The 20511-nt window shown below is 33.0% G+C and overlaps 3 protein-coding genes across 3 annotated transcripts; 2 read left to right on the plus strand and 1 right to left on the minus strand.

Moving 5' to 3' along the window:
• Positions 1–5482: 5482 nt before the first annotated feature.
• On the plus strand, positions 5483–6444 carry LOC122605987. Its single transcript, XM_043778952.1, has one exon. It carries the CDS (start codon positions 5627–5629, stop codon positions 6155–6157), a length of 531 nt encoding a protein of 176 aa, XP_043634887.1. The 5' UTR covers positions 5483–5626; the 3' UTR covers positions 6158–6444.
• Positions 6445–12098: 5654 nt separating this feature from the next.
• On the plus strand, positions 12099–14893 carry LOC122605904. The gene is made up of 4 exons (XM_043778864.1): positions 12099–12323; positions 12564–12675; positions 14562–14627; positions 14718–14893. Exons 1-4 carry the CDS (start codon positions 12196–12198, stop codon positions 14811–14813), a joined length of 402 nt encoding a protein of 133 aa, XP_043634799.1. The 5' UTR covers positions 12099–12195; the 3' UTR covers positions 14814–14893.
• Positions 14894–16683: 1790 nt separating this feature from the next.
• Positions 16684–19155, minus strand: LOC122605410 (CASP-like protein 5A1). The gene is made up of 3 exons (XM_043778357.1): positions 18788–19155; positions 17155–17287; positions 16684–17063 (listed from the first exon to the last, which is right to left on the minus strand). Exons 1-3 carry the CDS (start codon positions 19000–19002, stop codon positions 16872–16874), a joined length of 540 nt encoding a protein of 179 aa, XP_043634292.1. The 5' UTR covers positions 19003–19155; the 3' UTR covers positions 16684–16871.
• Between the last annotated feature and the right edge of the window lie 1356 nt (positions 19156–20511).

Here is a 20511-nt window from a genome sequence, read left to right on the forward strand (position 1 = left end):
ATACTCGTAATAAAAATTATTTTGTATACGAGTATATCTATGAGTCTATGATCATCATCAACAAATACCATTGGATTAAATCAAAAACATCAATCACAGTTACCTTTATCATCAAATTTAACTCACAAAATCATCAAAACTCTAAAAACCTAAAAATCAAATCTTAAAAAAATAATCCAATAATATTAGCAATAAGAATTAAGCTCTAAACAAGTCTTAATAGAATCATCATCTATGTGTAAAAAATATAAAAATAAACAATTCAAATTCCGTATATCATTATCTCAGAATGCCGGCAACCAAATAAAAAATCCTTTACCAAGACCACTTCTACTAACAAAATAAATTCTTGGTTACCTAAACCAAACTAAATTTCACCATCACCTATGATGTAATATTTAGTTTATCCTATCTAATTTATCAAAAAAAATTCCCGATCACCGTAGCATTATTTCTTCATACTCTCTAGCAACTTAATCTTATCTTAACTTTACAATCACCATACTATCGTAGAAACACAATCTTATCTTAAAGCACCCATACCATGTGTGATTGAATCTTTTTGTACAAATATTCGAGAAGATGAGTGGTGGCTACAGTGATTGGATTTGGGGGTGAGAAGTTTCGGAAAGAGTAGTAAGTGATGTTGGTGGACGGAGGTCTTAGCAGCAATTGGCGGTTCGTTCCGATTTAGGGTTTCAAATGGTGGCAGCCAGTAGTGGTGGTGTTGCTCCGTTAATGATGATAATACAAGATGAAACATAGATATATGACCAAAGAAGAAGGTGTGGAACTGAGTTTCCAGGTTGTGAATTTGATGCTCACGATGTGATTACTTATCTACCCACGATTTCATTTATCCGGCAAAGATTTTCGGTGAGTTCTGTTAGTATTGTTTTTCCGGCGAGGATTTCCAACAATCCATAACCCTATTCGATTGGGTGAGTTTTTGGTTCCCACTACATTTAGTGTTTTTAGCATAAATAAAGAAGTATAGATTTAAGAACAGAGGTAAATAACGTAAGGAAGAAAAGTATATAGATCTAGATGGGTATTAGTTTTTGTGTTTAGTTGTTAAATTTAATTAGATACATATATATATATATATATAATTAGTTGGGTTTTTTTTTTTTGCAAAAATCTATGAGCAATAAATGAATGAGCTTACCCCTCATGTGACAAGCACATGGAGGCATTAACGGCTGAATTCTAATGGCACGTTACTTTTGGACCAAAATTGCAATAGGTATGGTATCACAGGGATACGTTTCACCACTTTTCACATATTTGTATCAAAGTTGCAAATGGTATGATAACACAGGGACCAAAAATGCAATTCATAGTTATTATAATTATTATTCATATGTCATAGTCTTGCAAAATAAAAAAAATTTAAATTAGACATACGTCTAGGGATGAGCACGGGTCGAAACCCAGCCCGACCCGCGACCCACGAGAGCATGAAAACTTGAACCGTGACCCTGCCCGTGAAGGCACGGGTCGGTTTGGTTCGGGTCGGGTTCGGGCAGGTCACGACTTTCCTTCACACTTTTTCAGTTTTTGCCTTCACTCGACCCGTCCAACCCGTGACCCGCGAAAACACTCAAAGCTTCACCCGTGACCCGGCCCGTTAGGGCTTCGGGTCGGTCGGTTCTGGCCAGTTCCGGGTCAGGCGCGAGTCAACGGTTTTTTTACTCATCCCTACATATGTCTATCAGTTCAAGTTGGGCCCACAACCCAAATAGAGTTTATCCATCAAAACCTATATGGTTGGAATGTTGAATCACGTGTCCTCCTCTTCCTCTGGAAGTCGACCTGTCGTACATTGTCCCGATAACTTAGTAGTAAGTTCATAGTATAACATGTTTTTAAAAAATGTAAATAGTATAAAATAGGTCAAATTTACTATAGGAAAACTCAAATCTCTTCACTAATTTTAAAATTTGGACAAATTATAAGTATGTTATAATGTTATGATGATCTTTTATAAATCCAAACAGCGTATATTAATGCAAATCATTTGAATGCCTTTATTATTAATGATGACTTGGCTAATCTATGTCCATAAAAAGAAGGGATAAAGGCATGAGAGTGTAATCAACTTTGACCAAAAGGCTATATAATGTACCTATCTATTCGACTTGCTATCTAGTGTAACCAACTTTATTTTTTGGGTTACGCAATGTAAGCAACCTTCTACAATAGGTTTCCACCACCACCACCACCACCGCCGCCGCCGCCGCCGCCGCCGCCGCCACCACCACCACCACCACCACCACCACTTCCCGGAAAAATTAAAACCGCGATAACTTTGTTGTTTTTTCGAATTAAGACTTGAAACTACCACCAACCGACTCAAAAATCGATCCCGAACAAACCCCGACCAAAAGTTTTCGAATCCAACACTCGTCGGAAAAATGGTGATTCGCCAAAAAAATTAAAATCGCGATAACTTTGTTGTTTCTTCGAATTAAGACTTGAAACTACCACCAATCGACTCAAAAATTGATTCCGCACAAACCCTTGGTGATGGTAATGGATATGGAGGCGGTTATGGTGTTGATGTTCATGCCGGCGGCTACAACTTCCGGCTTGCAACAGTATACCTTTAGATTTGGATAGTAAAGCAAAAGAGGAAGCTTGGTAGGATCAGAACCATGTCGTTTATCCTTGGCAGAACAACTCAACATACACTCAATGCCAATTAATACATACGATTTGTGTTTGATTTCTGATTTTTAGATTTGGATATAACATAGATTTGTATACATATGTGACATGAATGTTAGTAGCGATATACATATATCTGTGATGATAGTTCGTATTTTCGTCGGACTTTGACCGGAGTTAAAGCAATTGATTTTTAGATTTTGATATATAAGAATATAGGTTAACAAGGAAGATGATTGTAGTTTCAGATGGCAATTTTTTAATAAAAAAGAAATAAAAATTAAAGTGGTAACCGGTAACTTGATGACTAACTGGTTGCTTACATTGCATAATCCAAAAAACATAGTTGGTTACACTAGATAGCAAGTCAAATAGATGAGTACATTACATAGCCTTTTGGTCATAATTGGTTACACTCCCATGCCTTTATCCCTAAAAAGAAATAAGTAATAGATTGGGGTTCAAACTTTAAAATTAGTAAGGAGATTTACGAGTGAATAATCTAAGATTACTTGATCAACAATTCTTCAATGTGTTGGACTCTTAAAATGTGACTAATTTGGTTAATTCTTGATTATGTAAAAAATTTGATGCTATAATAACACTTGACAATTTGCTGTTAAAATAAATAATAATAACAAATAAAATTTGACAATATCAAATGTTAAGAACAATGAGTTATATATCATTATAAAATACCAAAGCATCTCCAATGGAGATTTGATCCATAGTTTTTTTTTTTTTTTTTAAAAAAAAAGTCTTTCAAAAGCTTTTCTCCATTGGATTAAAAGACTTTTTTTTTTGAAAAGGTTAGAAACTTCAATCTATTGATAAGAATAAACTATCTCTTTCATCAACATTTAATTGAATTTTAATGGTTTTTGATGGTTTTTTTTATGCTTTTATTATTGGAGCAAAAGCTTTTGAATAGTTTTTTTTATAAAAATAACTTTTACAAAAGATTTTACCATTGGAGATGCCCTCATATATTAAAAAGGATTTTTCTTTTCTTTATTTTTTATCAATAGCAAACTGTAGCTCCACCCAAACCCGAATTTATCCAGCTACTTAGCTGGAGGATTAGTGAGTATCAAATGATACATGAGATATAGAGGTTCCCATCCAATTATTTATTATTATTTTTTTTATATATATTTCACTGAACATATCAACAGGCGCTCAAACCCGCATTTCCAAATTTAGAGGAAACCCTTAACGGAAAACCCACCCCTTCTAGGAAAAAATATTGGCAATACTTTTATCATTGAAATATATCTCAATCGTCAACGATTGACCAAGCGTTACAACCTTATACTCCGTATATTTGAGTTGATTAAAGATAAATCCTTACAAAAGAATCTTAGCTTGTCCTAAAATACACATTGTACTACCTGTACTTTATGATCAATATAATACTGTTATAATAAATCTAGAGTAGAAATAATATTGTTGTTGAATTCGACTTATTTCGTATTTTGCTGTTATGAAAGCATCACTTAAACATTTAATATTATTGTGTCACATCTTAAACTGTGTCACCATAGCATAAAAAGACAAAAAAAAAAAAAATATATCACTAAAATTATTGTGTCACGTCTTAATAGCTTATTCACTTAATTAAATTAAATTGATATATCATACTCTTTTGATTTGGACAAAAATCATTAATAATGTAAGTAAGATGATTAATCATTATTATGGCTCATATTATTTTTTTGAATTGAACTAGAGGTATTAAAACTTTTACTCACAAGTAAAACTTTTAAAAAGTTTTGAACATATTTCTCCATAATAATACAAATACTTTTTTTTAGAAACCACGATTATTATCTTGTTAAATGAAGAATATATTGCAATACAGATAAAAACATATAGAATAATTTTAAGATAAGTAGGACCTCTAATAATGCCACTTACGATTTATGGGATAATTTAGTCGATCCAAGCTCTCTCTCTATTATTGATCACCATAAAAGGGTCCACCGTAAAGCCCAAGGACACCCGTCTAGAGATCAATTCCTCTATCTGATGTGAAATATGCTACACAAAGTGTTTTTCTTCAATCATGCTATTCACCCCCTGAGGTTGATTCTAGTTACATAATACTCCCTTATTTCATAAAATTGAATTTCTTTCTTGAATAGTGAGAGCATCAAGATTCACACCCAAAAAGTTGCTACATTTATCACTACATCTAATCCATTTCTTTACCTCCTAATTAAATACACCAAAAAATTGGACAACATATACATGGGATATTTAATAACATGTTCTTGCATTAGCATGAACGCGCTGGATAACATCACATAGAACTTTACTCTTATATCTTTCATGTGTGATTTATAAATATATGGAAGCAAGTACGCAACATCATATTGGTGTTGACAACATTTATTATCATAAACTTAGCCTCTAGGATGGGAAAAATTGTAATTTTTGTTAAATTGGTTGAAATCACTATAGCTGCGCCATGTAGGTTTAAAAATTGTTTAATTTTTTTTTTGTATGGTTTTCAATTATAAATCTAATCCAGTATATCAATATCAATGAAAATGAAACTCATTATTTGATTCTCATGGCTTTAAATCAAACACACCCTTAAATTTCATAAAACAAAGTCAAATAGTTTATTTTGTGGCCAAGGAGAATGATTTCAAGTCGCGTGTCATTAATATGTATAGGGGCAGCAGCTAGAACCTCACCAAAACGTCAAGGATGATATTTGTAACTTCACAATAACTATTTTCTTATCAACCTCCATGATATATATATAAATAATAATGATATGTTTTAATACAAGACTTAGCTTAGGGCTTATCCATTACACCATTATATACACCTTGGATGACCCATCAACAACCACCTAGGCCAACCAATCAAACTTCCATACCCGCTTTTTGATCCTAAAGAACAAGCCCGTTTTCCTTTAAGTTAAATCCTAAGATTTATCTTCAAAATGGCAACAAGAAAGTTTCATCACCATGATCAAAAACCAAAGTTTCTTTATCTTGGTGGTGGTGGTGATCATAGAATCAACCCCGTGGACGATGATGACGGATTCGAGATGAACGAATCCGACATCTGGAACACTGGGGTTGACAATTATTCTAATGAGCCTCATCAAAACATGCCCATATCAAGAAAATCAAAGTTTCCATTGAAAACTCATCATCACCAACAAAAAAAAGTGCCAATGGCCAAGTCATTGCCGGTTAACGTACCCGATTGGTCCAAGATTTTGAGAGATGAATACAAGCATCATGGGAGTACTAGAGACATTAGTGATTATGATCATGATCATAATTATAGTAATGATAATGATGATCATGATGATAATTATGAGAAGTTGCCACCTCATGAGTATTTAGCAAGGACTAGAATTGCTTCATTTTCTGTTCATGAAGGTGTTGGAAGAAGGCTTAAAGGCAGAGATTTGAGTAGGGTTAGAAATGCTATTTGGAAGCAAACCGGTTTTGAACAAGGTTAAGATTTAATTAATTAATGCATGTGCACCATATATGTTAAGCAAATAATATATATCAAAGAGGTACAAAAAAATGTCTAATGTCTATTAGTGATCGATCAATAGTTAATTTAACATTAATAATTAATTAATTAGTAGAATGATTTGTAAGTCTAACACCATGGATCATCGTTTCATGACAGAAGAATATTTACTCTGTCATTTTCCGATATGTATCAATCTTGTATCATTACTTTTTCTTTGTTACGTACGTTTATTTTGTAATGTTATTTAGAACATATTTCTCAGTATCATTTCCTTTCTTTATTTCACGGGTTTCTTATATATACTTATCATATATGAAATTCTGAAACTCATGATCTATGTCATACTTTTGCTTTTTCGATTGTATATAGTTGAAAAGAAGACTTACAAAATGAAAAAGTTTACTTTAGTTACCCAAAAACCGTAAAAAGATCGAGACCTAGAGTGCAAGCATTGATTTCTTGAAAAATAAGTACTTATCTGCTTTTAGGTAGCCCCATTTTGGTCCCCATTATTACACAAAAGCGTAGAACTTTAACATCGCTATTTTAAAAGTCTACTAGCTACTCAAAGTTGTCTTATATATATTACCTAAACAACATGGTTTATAACAATAGATTACTTTATTTGATAAAACTATGCTGTTAATTGAGGAAAAAAAATCTTGAAAACAAGTCTATGACGCATTTAAATCTTTTTAGCTAGATAAATCAATTGTCTGGTCATCATTTATTTAAGGAAAATGATTAATCCTCTTAATTCATTAGTCTAAAAATCCTCTTAATTTATTGGATGATAACATGTGGAAATTCAAGTGGAAAGATTAGGAAAGATATTAAATGGAATCCACTTGTCACATTCATAAGGTTTTAAAAGAATTTTTAGACTAATATTTAAAAGGATCAATCATTTTACATTATTTAGCTAAATGGTTGAGCATCAGCTTTTCATGTTGAAAATCTCGAGCTCGAGACATGGGAATGACATTTCAAAGGTATTTCACAAATAAAGTCCTCTAGTGAAGCAAATTTGAGTCTTGCAGAGGGGGCAAAGTTTTACCTCAATTAAAATATCGTGTCTTCGGGTGGTTTAGTTGGAGGTTTGCCCTCCTAGTAGATATTGTGGGTGAGAGGGCTCTCTAGCGCGGACCCGATTAAGATAACGTAAGATAGATTCAATTCCCTGTTGCGAGCAAATGATCGATACCTTTAAAAAAAATTTTTTTAAGAAAAGATGACTAATACCATACAATGTCGTACATTTTGTCTTTAAGTTTGTTACGTTTTTGTAGTACACTATTGAAATTTGGATAACACGAAGAATTGAAAATTAATTAGACATATGCGAAAGACAAACTTGATGTATATATTTTTTTATTGGTTACAACATGTCAACAACTGATAAGTTATATCAATAGTAAAAACAGTATCATATTCACTTCTTTATTTTTATGCCTTAAAAAAACTTGTTTATTGTGATTTTTAAAAAAATAAATAAATGTTACATCTTTATGTAAACAAGTATTTTCTTTGTAATTACTAATTAACAATAACAATCCTTATCTATATCTATATCTATACTCTCTTACAAAAAGTATTGAATTTCTTAAATTCAGCATTTTTTTTCTTCCCAAAATACCCCTACTTAAACATAATATCCTTATATACCATCATTTCCCCATCCTCTCTAATCATTACACACTCCCATCGACTTTCTATCACCCTCTTCCGCCGCTGCTCTCCTTCTCCACCGCCTACCTCGCTCTCCACCACCGCCTCCCTTTTATTTGTGATCACTTTCTAGCCACTGCAACACGCGGACACTATGCTCGTCCAATTAAGCTAGAATTGGCAAAGATATAAGGCGATTGAGAAATGTTGACTTTAATCTACGAAATCGGGGACTTTTAATTGATTTTGTGGCGTGGAACCCATTAAAAGATGGATAGTAACGAAAATTGTCTATACTGTATACATACACATACATGTATATTTTTGTTTTTTTAAAAAAAAGATTATTTTATCCGGTCTATTCTAATTCGGAAACAAGTTATCCGATAACAATTTAGTTATACCCAACACGTACCTTTAAGCAATAGTGATATGTGTCTTAAAAATCCACTAGTTAAGTTAAACATTAATTTTGAAATACAAATAGACCTATAGAATAAAATAATCTAAAGCAAGAGAGATATTTCACTCAATTTGTCAAGAATAGGGTGTGGTAAGTAAGAAAGGTGCACTCCATCTACCATAACCCTTCAAGATAAATTAAATCGTTTATACCATTTATTCATTAATTGGCTAGTCTTTCCCATTTTAATTCTTTAATTACTTCTTACAACATAAATTGATATTTAAAGGATTTTGTTAAACAAAGTTCTAAAAGTTTTTGTTGATTTACATTAAATATTTATATACTTAGCATAAATTCATGAGCTGAACTTTTAATACGAAAATGTATCATTTTTAATGTACGTTAAGTGAAGTTTTTATGGTTTCACTTATCATTTTTCATATTTAAAATATAAATAGAGAAAATGAAGTTCCGAACTATTTTTTGGTTCTTAATTTAAGTTTCATTTTTTTCAATCATTTACAATTTCAATTTGTTAGATCATTCTCCTTTTTAACAAAGGAAATAAATACGGTTTTAAGTTGTCTTAGACAAAAAAATAAGATAAAGAAATGTTAACATTATGATGTAAACATGTAATTACGTCTAATCTTGTGATTGGAAGAAAAAGATGGCATGTCTTTTTGTTTACGGTCAAAAATGGTAGAGCATATGGGACTTCCGTTGATGATGCAACGGACTTTTGATTGATAATCTGCATATAACTAGAAATATTACCATTTAAATTTAAGATTACAAAAAATGTTTAAGATATGGAAGTTGTCTGACAGGTTTATAATAATGAACACAATTACCTTTTAAAAAATATTCCGTATTAACTTAACTTATTACTAGCACGGTACCCGCGCTATGCAGCAGTAGTCGTAGCGGCGACGGTGTGATGGTTGGACGACTGTTGGTGGTGGAGCAGCGGTGAGTTGCGTATATAATTGATGTAAAAGGTTAATGGACATATTTTAAATGATAAAGGACTGACAGTGTAATTTAATCATTAATGTTAAGAGGATAGTGTATATGAAAGTATTTTAAGGGGTGTTAAGTGAAAATATTACATATTTTCAACATTACCAAAAATAAAAAGGGTTATTCTTTTTATAATATAGTATAGATAACTTACATTTTATAATTTATAGTTATAAAAACTAATAATGAATTTTTTTAATTAATCAAAACATTTTCTTTTATACTTTGCGTGATCATGATAATACTATTTTGTTCCATAAATATCTGGTATGAAATTAAAGTTATCATAACACCTATTGTAACACCTTCATGTTGTATTAAATTTGTTGTCGCATAATGTGAACATCTATATAATATATTTTCATTTTGTTTTAATTTTTGGCTTGATTAGTTTTTTAAGTGGGAAGGATCATGTGAGAACTATTCACGTATGAACATTATATGAACATTGGTAATTATAAGTATAACATAACAGTTCATATGTAATAATATGAATGAATATGTTCACATATAAACATCAATTTATAATATAAAAAAATTCATAATTTTTTTAATTAAAATGGTTCTCAAATGAACCTTACATAGGTAGTTATTCGTCACTACAATACTATATGTACCCAATTTCAGTCGTCAAACTTTTCAGCATCGTTATTGCGACTTCTTATTGTTCTGACAATGATTGGTGAACTAATTAAGGTTTAATTTCTTCCGAACAACATTTGGTTAATGGTTACATATCTTGATTACGCCATGTAGAATATTTGTTTACTATATATATATATATATATATTAAGAAAAATGTAATTAAACATTGAGTTAACCTTGCAAATAAAATCACGCATGTATAATATTAAGTAATTGTTTAATTGTCTTTTTACATGTGTTAAATTATTACAGATTGATACAAATAGGATTATCTTTTTTTTTTTTAGCTTGGGAGGTGATCGATAACAGTTGACTAAATGAGATGCAAACATAATGGTTTGGCATCTTTAAGTAAACATGCATTTGATTTACATATTAACAAGTGAAATTAGGTTAATTAACTTGGAAATTTTCATTATTCTAATATTGATCACGTTTATCTGATAAAGTTAGCCACCAGTAATGATGCTTCAATCCCATGGATGGTTAATTAATTCAAATAATGATAGTCACTTAGAGCATATTAGGTGGTAATATTGAAAACAAGAAAATAACAAAAACTAATCACCAACTTTGTTTACCAGATGAATATTTTCTGTACTTAATTGATTAAAGATAATTTGTTTTATGTTAAAAATAAAGAAAATTTTGTATAGGAATATAAATGTACGTATATAGAATCGCTATAAACAGGCAATTCAACAAAGAGTTACATTATTCCCATGATGCTTTCTGTATTTATTCTTAACACTAAATGGATAATTGTAAAGTATAATAAGAATTATGGCTAAATTGGTAAATATAATGATTTATATCATTATATGTGATCACATGATATTTTTAGCTTTAAGCATGGTATCCGCGCAATGCGGCGGCGAGTCAGCGATGACGGTTGTGGCGACATCTATTGGTGTAAGTAAAAGTATTTGATTTAAAGGGGTTAGTAGAAATATTTTCTAATATAATAGACTAATGGTGTAATTTAATATTAAGGGTTGATGGTGATTGAATTCATTAAGGGTATTTTGATCAATTCACATGTCCCATTTATGTAAACTTTCAACATAGGAGTTATAATTTTTATATAGTAGTATAGAAGTATAGATGTGCTATGTACAATGTATATTGCCCACCCCGGCTAAGTATCAAAAGGATATTTTACTTAGAAAAAGGAAAAAGATAATTGTTAAATTTCGATTAGGTCGTTTGGGCGCCTAACATTTGGGGAACCTTTATCTATGTTCATTCGCATTTATAAACTTTTTCAAAAACTTAGATTTAATCTAAGTATTTACACACAATAAACGTCCGTTAAATATATATGGTCACCATAAACGTCCGTTAAAAAGAAAGTCACGTGTTTGACACGTGATGTGCAATCTCGTAATTTGGCTTAGAGTTAATTACAAAAATCGTCCCTATCGTGAATCATCATTTTCAGTTTTGATCCCTAGCTTTTAATAATTAATTTTAGGCCAAAGTAGTTATACTAAATCTAAAACCCAAAATCTTATACACATATATTAAACTAAATCTTATATATAACATCTATAAATAATATATACAAACTTATAATAAATCATTGCCAAGATCTGAGTTACCGGGTTTGGAGGGGAGGGAAGAGTTACCGAGTTTGGAGTCACCGGAGATGGCAGTGGTTGTGAGTCACCAATCTCCCATCGCTCACTTGAATCCGAATTTGAAGTTATTAAGAGACGTGAGCTTCTATTTGTTTCATTTCTTTTTAGTTTCCTCACGCACACATGTCTTTACAGTAGCATTCACATAGTCACATCTCATTTCCTTTTCATTTGTTGTGGCTCTCTTTGTGTGATTTATTAAAAGTTTGTATATACTATTTATAGATGTTTTTATATGAGATTTAGTTTAATATATGTTGATAAGATTTTGGGTTTTTAGATTTAGTTTAAATTTATTTGCTTAAAGTTAGTTACTAAAAGCTAGGGACCAAAATTGAAAGTGGTGGTTCATGATAGGGACGATTTCTGTAATTAACTCTAAGCCAAATTACGAGATTACCAATTACGTGCCAAACACGTGATGTTTATGATCAAGACCAAAAGTATTGACGGAACAAAATTTTTTAGACTAAAATTATAATTTATTAAACTTGGACGAAAGTTGTAAGTTTATTTAATTAACTCTTACAAAAATTAAGTAAACAGAGGTTTTTGTTATATGGCCCGCGTAGTTATCATTTTCCGGCCATCTGCGGTCATCTAAATACTCATACATATTATTAATTCAAAACGATGATGATACTAAGACGGCGGCCGTTCTTGATCGGCGTGGTAATCGTGATGGCTTTTGGACTCGCGGTTTACTTGAGGCTTTGGACCATTGATTTTCAAATTTCATCCATTGAAACCGATTTACTGCGGTAATTTCATTTAGTTTACATCTTTAACATATTATTATTCTATAAAAGAACAGGCTTTTATGTTCAATTATTATTTCTCAGAATTTAGTTTTAATAAGATTTTTAGTTTTGGGTCTGACATGGGTTTTTGGGTTGTCCCTAGATAATGTAACTTTTATTTTTATCCCTAGACAATGTAACTTTTATTTTTCTAATACTAAAAATAATAATGTTACTATTTTTTGGGGTTTATTATTGCAGAAGGGAGTTTGATCTTGCAAATAAGGAAGCGGTTGATGAGTCTGCAGAGTGGAGGCTCAGATTCGATGAGGCCGAAGAACGAGCTACCAAGTGTACTAAGGAGCTCAAAAGAGTATGTTATATTTTTATATACATTTCACGAATCACGTTCTTGTGAAAACGTTCTATGATGTGTTTTAGCGTAGTGTGTTGAAGCCTTGCAACATTATCATTCCACTATCTAGAATATATATATATATATAGAGAGAGAGAGAGAGAGGGGGGGATGGGTAGAGAGAGAGAGGGGGATGGGTTCGATTAGGGACTTCTTATTTTAGGTACTGTTAGGGACTCGATCTAGACCGTCCATTTTCATCAGATCTAATCACCACTGATAATCTCTGGTGACATCTCCGGCCATATTCATCTTCAGCGACACTTACACATGTATAAGTTGAATAAAAATTATGATTCGGAGCGGGCTTCGCCCTTAAGGATGTTCATAAACCAAAGCTGGTGGGGGTGATAGGTCAGTGAGGGTGATAGGTCATAGTGTGATAGGTCATAGAGGGTGATAGGTCATAGGGGGTGACCGGTGATGGGTGATCTACCTAAAAAAAATTGTACTTAAAACATGTGTAAGTTACTTACACATGTGTAAGTCTCGCGGGAGATGGTCGCCGTCGCCGGAGGATCATGGTGGTGGTCGGAGATGATCATGGTGGTGGTGGTGGTGGTCAGAGATGATGGTGGTGGTGGCCGGAGAAGGAGGTAGAAGGAGTCCCTAACAGTCCCTAAAATAAGGAGTCCCTAAAATAAAGAGTCCCTAATTTAACTTTTCCCTATATATATATATATATATATATATAGGGGTGAGTTATTTATAGTACAAGCATTTAAAAAAGTACAAAAAGTACATGTCTAAGTTAATTTATACATGCTTGTTCCTTCCATCTCCGACCACCACCACCACCACCACCATGATCATCTCCGACCACCACCATGATTCTCCGGCGACGGCCACCATCTCTGGCGAGACTTACACATGTGTAACTACAACTTACACGTGTGTAAGTTAACTTTCCGGCGAGAATCAGGTTCGTTTTCGGGTGGATACGGTACGGGCCAGAGGCCCTCATCCGTTATAAGCTGACCGTCAAGGGACGCATATGGGAATCGTATGGATTTGATGGGCGGCGATCCAAGAGATGGTGACGGTTTGCTACGGTACGGGCGAAGCCCTTGATGCCGGCGCCGGCGCCGTGGTTGGGGTGGTCGGAGATGATGGTGGCTGGTGGTGATTGTCTCGCGAAGGAAAAAACCAGAAAATTTTAGACCCTAAAATGCTAAAAAAAAAGTTGTACTTACACATGTGTAAGTTAGTTACACATGTGTAACTCTCGTCGGAGATGGTCGCCGTCGCCGGAGGATCATGGTGGTGGTCGGAGATGATCATGGTGGTGGTGGTGGTGGTCGGAGATGGAAGGAAGAAGGAAGAAAAAGGAGGAAATACCTTGTACTTTTTGTACTTTTTTAAACCCTTGTACTAAAAATAACTTTCCTCTATATATATATATATAAAGGAACTACTGATGGATTGATGGTACGCTAGTTTTGAGGTTTAGTAATGCAGTATTTGTTAGAGTATGATTTGGAATTGTGTAGTTTGAAATAATTAACCCGACCCCCTATTGGAAGTTGACAAACCAGAAGTGTTTTTTCAAAAGGCTAAAGGGATATGTAGATGGAGCAGGCAGAATGCCATTAGGTCCAAACTCCAAAGCCATGACATGTTTCAACATCGTCTTGAATATGGCCTCATGACCCATTAGGATTTCTTTGACTACCGGGTTCTGTATGATCATAAAGTTTTTTGTAGCTAGGGGTTCTATCATGTTTCTGTCTGTGGATTGAAGTCATCAAACCAATCACAACGATAATCCATGTCTTTTCACTTTTTTGTTTATCGTTTGTATATTTGCTTTATCACTCAGCAGTATTGTTGTTATTAACAAACAGGTTAAGGAGACTCTTCAGGATTATAGTGCTTCCAGTATGAAGAAAAGGCTAGATATGTTGCAGAAGGTATAGTATTTTGTTAATGTGAAATATCTTTGTGATAATGCAACAGAAAGGAGTGGGATTTCTTATATTTATTGTTTTTTAATTTATCAGGAGAATATAAACTTGTTGGAAAGGGTTGAGAATTTGAAACAAGAGCTTGAAGCTGAGAAGCTGAAGTGTAGTATGCAGAAAAATGTAACCATGTAAATGTTTTGAGATAGATGATGTGAACCTTCGCATTTTTGACCAAATATATATTCAAGTTATTGCTGCTTATCAGCCTCAAATTCTTCACCTTGAACTGTTGTTTCTGGATATTTAATTCAAGAGACAACTCTATAACTGCAATTTCGTGAGAGGTGACAACATGGTGCAATTACTTCACGCATTGGATTTTGTTATATGACGCTTGTTCTGGTAAAAGAAAAAGAGAGATGACATAGTTTAATGAAGTTTCTTTACCATTTAGATAAAGTTTTTACTGTGTAGAAAGAAGTTGATTGTTTCATTTGGATTTGATGGCCGATGAAGTTTTATTTGATTACACTCGCTTCTTTTTATTACAATTTGCAAGTATGTATCAGAAGAAGGTTATTTTATATGCAATTTATATATTAGAATGTATCACAGAAAACTAATTCCGTTTTTCAAATAAGACATCTCTCTCCTTTTTTTCTTAAAAATTGATTTTCCTATTTGAAGTTTACGAAATATAAACGGTAAAACAAGAGCAAAGCAAAACAGTTTCAAATGTATAAGCTTGGCTGCTTGAGTGTGTGACAAACTTGATGTCAAAATTCCAGCCAACAATTTGACATCCAAACACTTGCTAGGTATGGATTTGGAAACAGTTAAAATTGGGAATAGGTTTAACTATGAGGTATGCATACGCAAAACAGAGATTTGAGTGGTTGTAATCTTGTTATCGATGTAGTCATGGATTTTTTCTTAATTCATGGTGTGAGTTATGATTGATGTAATCAGGGACCACAATCATGTCTCCATGTCAAATATCTGTAGCTTCTAGCAACTAAATGACACAACTCACAAGGAACTTGACCAGAGAACATGCTTTCTGTTCTAGCATAGTTGCATTCATGGTATTCCCTTGGCTTCCCAGCCATTGGTTTTCAGTCATTTAAGAGTTTCTAGTTTGACCTAAAATAAGGTACATGTTTATCAACTTGTTGATGAAGGTGTTTTGATCTTATAAACTGGGAACTATTTGATAAATCTGCAAGATTATCATTCCATTTTATACAATGGAACATTTGGTACTAAATTAAACTAGAGGTTTGTTATCCTGACTTCGTCGTTAACAGGTTTGGGACACCATTCGGGAAAATAAAATTTGGCAATGTGACCAAAAGGCTCCACAGAGTATAACTTCTCTATGATAAGAGTAGTATGTTTTACTTTATCACGATAATATATAGTTATTAGCGAGAGTTCAGAACTTTTAAGATGAGAGCTTGAAGCCGGGAAGTTGCAGTGCAGAAGTTGTAATCATGTAGGTTTTTTAAGAGACGGTGACAGTTAGATTTTTGACCTCAAATCCTTCACCTTCAACTGTCGTTTTAGAGATTTAGACCCGTAGACAACTACTTAAGAACCAGAATTGCATGATATATACATTGGATAATAGATGTATTGTTGTACGAGGCTTGTTCTCTTTAACTAGAGGGAGGAAGAGGATCTACTCTTTCTTGTGTGTGGTTTGCTCAGAATTTAACCAAGCTTTTGCTGTTTGGAAGCAAAGTTGATTCATGCTTGGATTTGTTGGTAAAGTTATATTTCTCAATTAAAGTTTACCTGGATAATAAGACTTTGTTCATCAAATAAGATCGATGGCTGCGTTATATTGGATTTTCCTACCTTGGTCAAGTTAAACGACTAATGCAATGTTTTTACTCCAAAAATATTTTGGATGTCATAACATATCATGGTAATAACTTTTTTTTTAAACATTGTTTTCCTAATTTAAGACTCCTCTAAACATAAACAGGTAAATTAAAAGCAAAAGGAAACACTTTCAAACGTGTAACCATTCAATATACTATAGCCGGAAAAGCTAACGTTGTGACGACTGACCAATTTAAATTACAGGTACAAAACCATACAAAATTTGACATTTTAGTTAGTTAAACCTGCAAAAGAGCAAAAAAAAAAAAAAAACTCTGTACCTCACAGCCTCGGATAGATTACATTCCTTCAAAATGTCAAACATATCAAAATTAAGGATTGGTGAGGATTGGCTGTTTTCTGTCATTGTGATGCCAAAGACCAAAAGTTCAAGAAAAAAGACGGAGATACAGCGAACCAACTTAGAAATGCCATAGCAGTGGCTGACATGAACCTTTTGCAATGATTCACGTCACATGTATTAAGATCATTGCTGATAAGAACTGTGATGCCCGCACATGCACATGCAGCAGCAAAAGTAAGTGTCGATGTAACCTGTCAAAGGATATGTACAGAAATCGCCTGTTAGACTTCTCATCCAAAGAGCATATAATTATTTGTTGGCAAAAGATTTAAGAGATCTTACCCCGTCACCGATAGTGTACACAGTAATAACTGCATGATTCCTCAAGCTTCTTTTGACACAAAGTGCATATACATCGATTATGGCTGCTGACAAGCTCCACAAACATTGCAACCCAACAGCACCTACAAGGTATCTAGAGGGAGACCAAACTATTTGGTTAGATTCTTTGCAACTTCTTACATATAAAAAAAACTAGATATAAACTACGGTGCGTCTTAAAATGGTGGTGCTTTATTAAGTATATGGACGTCTACAAGGCATGAAGGATATCCCTTTGTGAAATAAGTGCTTAAAATAGAAGTTTCCTAGTATGTAAGCAAAAGATTTTTCTTACGAAGAATTACCAAAAAAATGCAAGATCAATCTACCCATAGGCAACACGTAAGCAACTTAATTTGTGGACTTTCAGATTGGCCATCTGTTCTAACTTCTGACAAAGCAAATTGTTGTCAGTTCCGTTTTGGATCTTCTTGATTCTGTCTTTCTAATCTTGTATAGTGGTTACTTAGTGTGCTTAAGTTTTTCGCTTAGTTTGTAAATTTTAAATAAATTATCTTGTGCATCCTCTAGCAATCAGCGTTAATATGCTAAGATACCATATGCACCTTCAACCATAAAAGTAATCTGAACAATATATTTTGACTCAGAATAAATACATAGACAATAATTCTGGTTTCTAACAAGTATTACTATTGTCCATTACAGTTACAATCTAAAATAAGTAGATAGCAACCCTGTGTAGTGTATGCTCACAACAGTCCTAACTAGCGAAGATAGTGAAAACTTACCTTCCAGATTTATCACTTCACACCCAAAAATGATAGGAACGACACAAATGAAATAGCAACAGACCATTCCATTACCCTCTGTGTTTTCTATTCGTTTTCAGGTTGCATTGAGATTTGAGCCTAACTTTACCAGTTTATCCTGATAACCTCACTAAATATAACCAAATATTTGAAAGCCAGGCATTCATGTCTATCATGATTCGGTAATTTCTATTAATACCTACAGAATACTTGATTTACGATTGGCCTGTCAATGAACTTTCTAATATCTATATCTGTACACCCGTCAGCCACATTACCAATTCAAACAACAATAAACATGTAGGTTTGTAACTGTACATATGCCAGAATTCATGCTTCTATGCCAAAAACGAACTACACAGGTACACAACTAACCTATATACGCTAGTTGTAAAACTTCTGGTGCCCCAAATTCTCTGCCTATGCACATTTCAGCTTCTCGAATCTATTAAAACTAACACGACTCAAATTATAGTCTTTACATTATCTTGTTACTCAAATTGTAACAATACAAGTTAATCATATGCATACACACATATATATATTCTTCTTCTTTCCAGTCTAAAACATGTTCCAATAACAAGTCTTCCAAAAACAAAACACTCTGCTTTTCTAATTTATAACTAAATAGTAGTTTTCAATTACTTTCTGTTCCATAAACGGAAAACTACTTATGTTTTTCCAAATTTCCGGAATAAAGTATATTTTCTTGAATAATGAAAACGACTTCTCTCTAACTAAAACGCACACCGCAATACTAACTTTACTAATAAATTTTAATGCAAAAAATTCAGAATAAAATAATATTTAGTTAAGGGTGGTACCGGAAAGAGGTGACGGAGGGGAAATCGGAGGTGGAAGACATGACGGAAAGTGAAATGACGGCGAAGATAAACTGAAGGACACGGAGGATGAGCCCGGCTGGCGTACCGGGCATCCCTTGTACGTCTTTCATTCTCACCCGTCTTGGCGGCGGCGCGTCATTTCTGCCATCTATCATTGGCGGCGGTTCCACTGGGTGTACCGCCGGCCGGCTCATCGTCACTCAAACTTTGCAACAAAAAAAATTATATATATACAGTATCAGATATACGTATAAATATAAAGAAACATGGAATTGTATATTTTGTGGAATGAAATTTAGTGAGGAAATTTTGGATTTTGGGGGAATTCTGAGTTGGTGGACATGAATACCGAATGTTTTTTTGTTGAAAAGTCTTTGATTGATGATGATATCTATTTTATTAAAGGGTGTTGATGGGTCGGGTTATTTGGGTTTTGGATTATTTAAGTCGGGTTATTCGGGTTTTGAAAAATTATAATCAACCCGTAACCCAAACCAAATAAGCTTTGGGTTATATGGGTTTGGGTTGTTCGGGTTCGGGTTTTTTTGGGTCGGGTTTTGGGTGACCCAAATAAACGTGATTGATAAATTTACGTGCAACTTAAAAAAATTTGTTAGTTATGCAACATTGAAACAATGTAATTTCAATTTCAAAAACTTAAATAATATTGATATTAACAAACTTTTATATCCAAAACGGTTGAAACACATATAATTTTGCGTTTTTGAATTCTTGAATGAAAAGATAGTTGTTTTATCGTTAATATTCAAGAATATATACTTTAAACAAATTTGATGTGTTATATATATGTGTATATAAATGAAAAAAACATCTTATTCGGGTTATTTGGGTTGACCTAAATTATTGAATTTTCACCCGTAACTCAAACTGATTAAGCTTTGGGTTATTCGGGTTAACCCAAATGACGACCCGTAAACCGAATAACCCAACCCATTCCACCCAAACCCATTCGGGTTAGGTCGAGTTATTTGGGTTTGGTTATTTTCAACACCCCTACGTTAAGTGAAGTTTATTACGAGTATTTTTATTTTATATTAATTATTATTATGCCTTTGAATTGTATTTTGTTTCATTTTCTTTGTTTATGTCTCAGTACATTACAATTTTATATTGCTTCTGGTTTATTTTTGATAAGCAAAGTTGCTAAGCATTTATGTTTGAACATAAGGTCATATATGGAATAATTTTGGTTAGGTTATGTATAAGTGAGTAAAAAACAAGACTTAAGTAAGCATATTAATACCAATTAGCATAGATGGATTGGTATATGGTGGAGCCGAGATTATGAGACTTTGGGTTCAAATTCTGATGTGAGCAAAATGCTCTCAGGAATGGAGACGTGAGTTTTCTCATAATGGGTTTCCTCTTAAATTAGAGTCGGATATATAAAGAGACATGACGTTGAGTCTAAATTTACCGTTAATAAAGAGAAAAGTAAGCATATCAAAACCATACAAGTGTTTTCTTGTGGATAATTTAAATACAAATAAAAATGTGTTTATTCGTTTAGAAGTAATAATTAATGAGTTATGATACATATACGTTTAGGAAAATGATAAATCATTTTAAATATTAGCCTAAAAATCCTTATAAAACTATAAGAATGTGACATGTGACATCTACTAATTCTCTTTCATAATCTTGCCCTCTGATTTTTTTATTTTTCATCATCTCATGATTAA

This window comes from Erigeron canadensis, chromosome 6 (assembly GCF_010389155.1).
Source record: "Erigeron canadensis isolate Cc75 chromosome 6, C_canadensis_v1, whole genome shotgun sequence".
In the NCBI taxonomy this organism is placed as follows: domain Eukaryota; kingdom Viridiplantae; phylum Streptophyta; class Magnoliopsida; order Asterales; family Asteraceae; genus Erigeron; species Erigeron canadensis.